This window comes from Temnothorax curvispinosus, unplaced genomic scaffold (genome assembly GCF_003070985.1).
Source record: "Temnothorax curvispinosus isolate PA1 unplaced genomic scaffold, ASM307098v1 QBEX01004246.1, whole genome shotgun sequence".
NCBI lineage: Eukaryota > Metazoa > Arthropoda > Insecta > Hymenoptera > Formicidae > Temnothorax > Temnothorax curvispinosus.
The window spans coordinates 311,688-316,670 of record NW_020214026.1 but is presented as its reverse complement, the minus strand read 5'-3'; the positions used below and the strand labels follow the sequence as shown (position 1 = coordinate 316,670).

Below are 4,983 nucleotides of genomic sequence, written 5' to 3'. Positions count from 1 at the left end.
ACACACACACACACACACACACACACACACACACACACACACACACATGTATATATATACTATAGGACAAACCGCTGAATCAATAAATGTCATACCATTGATTGTGCATCGAATTATCATACAAACGAATTGCGGCCGGTTAAGAGAGAGAATATTTTGTCCGGTTAAACGGATTCAATTTTAGCTCGGCTTATTCGAGGGTGAGGAACATAATACGAGGGTTAATTACCACTTAATGACACTCTTGCGAAGTGCTGATCTTTACCCCGCCTTTGCGTTTCAGCTGCTTTCGTCGCTGCTTTCTAATAATAATTTTGCGCAGCAAGATGGGCGGATTCGTAACGCGTATAATTAATAAAATAATTAACGTAATTAATATAAAGAAAATCCCTATTCCCGCATTTGATCATTTACTCTTAACGAGCTGGTTCATCATGGTATCTTCTCGTTCTCTCTCTCTCTGTTTTACGGTAGGTAACCGGGGACCTCTGAATGTGACGATTGTACAGGTTGGCAGAGGAAATGGAGGAGGTGGAGATGGCGGAAGTGATTTACTGGGATTGGAACCGCTATCGGATTTAAGACCGGCCCCGTCACCCCTATCTGACACCAGTGCTACCTTGCAGTCTGACAACAATGACACTTTGGTTGGCGGTAAGAAAAAAAATTATGTTATGATAAAACAAAATACACTCTTATTTCTTGCAAATAAATGACACATGCAAAGTATATTTATATTACATCGTGGAAATGTATAAAATCGATTAATTATTCCAAGTCCATTAATTCACAAATTTTCTCCGTAAACGTATTTACATTATTCGCATCAATATTCTGATCAACTGCAGATAGCGCATTATATACCAGTTGCTAATTCAGGGATCGGATATTGGCCACAACACGGAACCGCATATGAAAAATGTAATAGCCGACCACAAAATTTCAAATCGATAGTACTGATATAATTTGTGAATTAATTCTGCTAAATTAAGCTTGGTTAATATGTAATGGTTGAATGTTATAATATTTTAATAGCGTTATGATCTTTATTATAGCCATATGGTCACATTGCAATGAAGAAAAAATTATACTTATCTCTTTATTCTTTCAAAAGAACTTATATACGTATCATGATCACAATAGTTCATTTCAAGCTATTAAATTCATATTTTATTTATTACAATATACTTTATTCTATATATTTTATAAAATATTTAACTATTTCTTACCTCAATACTTTTATAGCTAAAATAATCGGAAGAATTTTTAATGTTATTTATTTATATTATAATTAACCTTTATATTACAATTAATCTTTTTACTTCTCTAAAAAAATTATATATTTCCGTTTAAGGAAAATATGTTACTACATTTTGTAAATCCTTTGTTACAAATATGGAAAAGATGTCACAGAGACTTATTAAACCATTCAACTTTTTTCTTTACATTTTTATTAATTGTTAAAGAAAGATGATAAGATACATGATTTATTTCGTATATTCTTAAATATTTTGATTTTATTTAGATATATATATATAGTATTTTAATTGTAAGTAATATACTAAAAGAAAATTTAAATTGTGTATTTTACAAGATTGCAATCATATTTCGATACAATTTTTAGTGTTATTTGTTATGCATTTGATTTTATATTTGAATTTATTAAGTTGCAACTGCATCTGCTGCATTCATGAGTTTTATAAATATTATTTGATCTCAATGGAATGATAATAATTAGATATTGAACTGACTGAGATTGATGAATAGATATTGAAATGGTGCCATTTCTACGTGCAATTAAATAAAATATTTTTATCCTTCTATATTTGCGGCAAATTGCGCAGTGTATACAATGACATTGTTAATTATAATTTTTTGGGGAGGATATATTCTTTAAATATTGACTTGATCGAATCGGTTTCATTCTCGATCCGCGGTAGGGTGCATGACGTCATATCCTGCAATCGGAAGTGTTTCAGCAGGGAGCTTTCGGTTACAGTCAAGTTTGCCAAGGATTGATGAAAGAAAAAGCGAAGCCAAAGTGTACCAAAAATAGACGCGTAAAAGGCGAGAATTAACGCCGATACGTTAACGTCTTGTATTTCAAAGGATGTACTCACAATCAGTATAAACGTTTAGTAGTTTAGTTGCATCTTAGCAAAATGTTAATGTATGTGTCTATCGTTTTGACTGTCGAAATTTGCATCTTTTGTTAAAAAATTGTAAATCATAGTTAGAAAATAATAATTTTTTAATAGTAATTTATAATAATTTAGTCGAAAGGAATATTTCTATTCTTTAAGTCTTTTATTTGCCGTCGAATACACACAATAGCTATTCTTTTAGGCGAATTTAAATCAAATTGCATAGTGAATAGTATAATATATATTGTACTTATGTCATGACTGATTACGGTTGCTGTATGTAGTATATTATGACTCGTATCGATTTGTTTGCGATTTTATTACGAATTCAATAGAAATGTAAAATTGACACATTCTCAGGTGTCGATCCAAGGCTATTGCTGGGAACCGGTGGTGATCGCAATACCTGGGAAGGTCGCTATCACGTCAAGGAACATCGACGCGCTGGGAAAGCCACTTTCCAGGGTCAAGTTTACAACTTTCTGGAGCGTCCTACCGGCTGGAAGTGCTTCCTGTACCACTTCTCTGTGTAAGTACCTACAATGTTTCGTATCTGCATGCAATTTAGTACAGCTTTCTGATGGAATACCTGACAACACATCACACGCATCCTTCGTGCAGTTATGCGAGAGAAAAAAAAAGGAAACGGAATTCTTGTAGATGCATATTGTTATTGGAAACAGCGTTCATATTTCTTATTCCTTACTTTACAATGGCTATTGCGTGTTTATCTGATAATTATTCAGTGAATAATTGCATTCACTAAATATCATGAAATTATTCGCTGTAAAACATATTTCGAATGCGAGAAATTACAAAAGTTTGAAAGATACAAGACTCGATCGATTAATCTCATATGATTATTTCTCTATCAGCTGAAAAATATATGACCATTAAACGTCACAACTATTCCAACTGCGATATTCCATAATAAAAATATATAACATGCATTGCATCTTTCGTGTGTTATATACATATATGTATATATATATATATATAATTTATATTCTAAATCAGAAATATATTAATAAATACTATATAATAAATATATTAATAAATATTATATATAATATTTCTTCATTCAACTTTTTAAACTCTGCTAGGCAGTTGCGTGGCGATCCACGTGGCGATAAAGTTTTATTATTTATCGACGTATGCTGAAGAATACTCTGGGGAAGCATAAAACGCTTTGCGTACGGACGGAGATATTTCGTCTGTCATATAAATTTCTAATAAACAATCGCACTTTCCTCGCTATAGCACTAATCATAAACCGTGATCTGAGAACACATTGCACGGGAACGTATGGATTTATTATTGTAGCCAACTTCGAATTACGATGTCGTAACTTCTTTCAGTTCTTCTTCGCCTTCATGAGTTCAAGTTATGCAACAAGAATATTACTGCAAAAAAGGATATCAATTTTCTTAAAAGCATTCCTTCGGTTTCTTTGACTGCATTTATTTATAAACATACAATTTTTGGCAACTTTTTATTCTAGTTTAATTAATAGGTGAGACTTTTCCAAAGGAAAAATATTTGTACTTATCTTTATTATAACTGATAAAAACTAAACTAAGCATCCGATTTATATCTTGGATTAATCTTGGATGATTAATTCTTAAGGGCGCATCTTGGATGATTAATTCTTAAATACGCATATTATCCATATGCATATTATATATTGTTGTTTATATACCCAATCTCTTTGAAAAGGAGAGAAATTTTGGGACTGCCAATCAATATTTTTTTGAAGCGCGCTATATTTATAATATTTATTAAGTGACAATAAAGATTGATGCTATAATGCTGTCAAAAACGCTAACTCTTCTTTGATACATCGAGCGTGGTGAACGGCTGATAAGGCAAGCGAATCAAATACGCGCTGCTTTGAACTCTTATTAATTTTATTTTATGTTAGGTCTGTTAATTCTTATTAAATGATAAGCTTCGCATGATAGAGATACATGCACAGAGAAACATGGCAAATTTTATTTTGTCATTGTTTTATAAGATATATTTTGATTGTTAATATGTAGATGATCTTATAATTCGCGTAGCTTAAGTTTGATGCGCACAGATGGCGGACCCCTTACTGACATTCTCTACTACGTCTGATCAATATTCGCCTTCTACCATTTATCTAGGGCAGAAATCTGCATTAAAGCACGCAACTTTTCTCAATGTTTTTATTCTTAAATTTTTAAGTGCCTCCTACTCATCTGTTTTTTGTTACTTACTTTTATCAAGATTTATTTTATGAGAGACCTCATTTTCTAAAACTCGAAAATAACTTTATACTTTCGTATTTCCACTGAAAAGACATTAATTATAAATAAATAAAAAAATGCATGGAAACGGAATTAACATAGTTAATTCGGCTTCAGGCTTCTACATGTTATTCGTGTATATTATTCAAGTCAAGGATCTACGATCTTTTTGAAATTATATTTTTTTCTTAGAAAGATATGCAACATTTAATGACTAATGACTAACTGTTCATGCAATTCCAATAATCGCGATATTCAATTTTACTATCAGGCAAGTATCGCATACTGACGACAAGATATGCACGTTCAAAAGATTTACGTTATCATGATGATATTATTCTTTAGCTTTTTCTTACATTAGATTTGTGATGGTATGTCGAAGGGAAGGAACGTAGATATTGATGAATGTAGATATCAGGGTTTTTTTATTGCGTCGGATGAAATAAAATATACTCGGGTACTGTGCCAGGTTCCATATATTCCACCGTCATCCCTTGGCATTAAATAACATATTGGGGTGCGTGAAACAGAGAGAGAGAGAGAGAGAGAGAGAGAGAGAGAGAGAGAGA

The 4,983-nt window shown here is 31.9% G+C and overlaps 1 protein-coding gene across 3 annotated transcripts in view; it reads left to right on the top strand.

Moving 5' to 3' along the window:
* Positions 1-4,983, top strand: part of LOC112453319 (potassium voltage-gated channel subfamily KQT member 1) — a 75,313-nt gene that overhangs the window by 11,037 nt on the left and 59,293 nt on the right. For 2 of the 3 annotated variants that reach the window (XM_025014020.1, XM_025014021.1), the window contains exons 3-4: positions 475-654; positions 2,505-2,673. In XM_025014020.1, coding sequence (XP_024869788.1) covers positions 475-654; positions 2,505-2,673 — 349 coding nt within the window. Of the gene's footprint in view, positions 1-474; positions 655-2,504; positions 2,674-4,983 lie in introns of those variants that run through there. The other variant, XM_025014019.1, reaches the window with a different exon arrangement.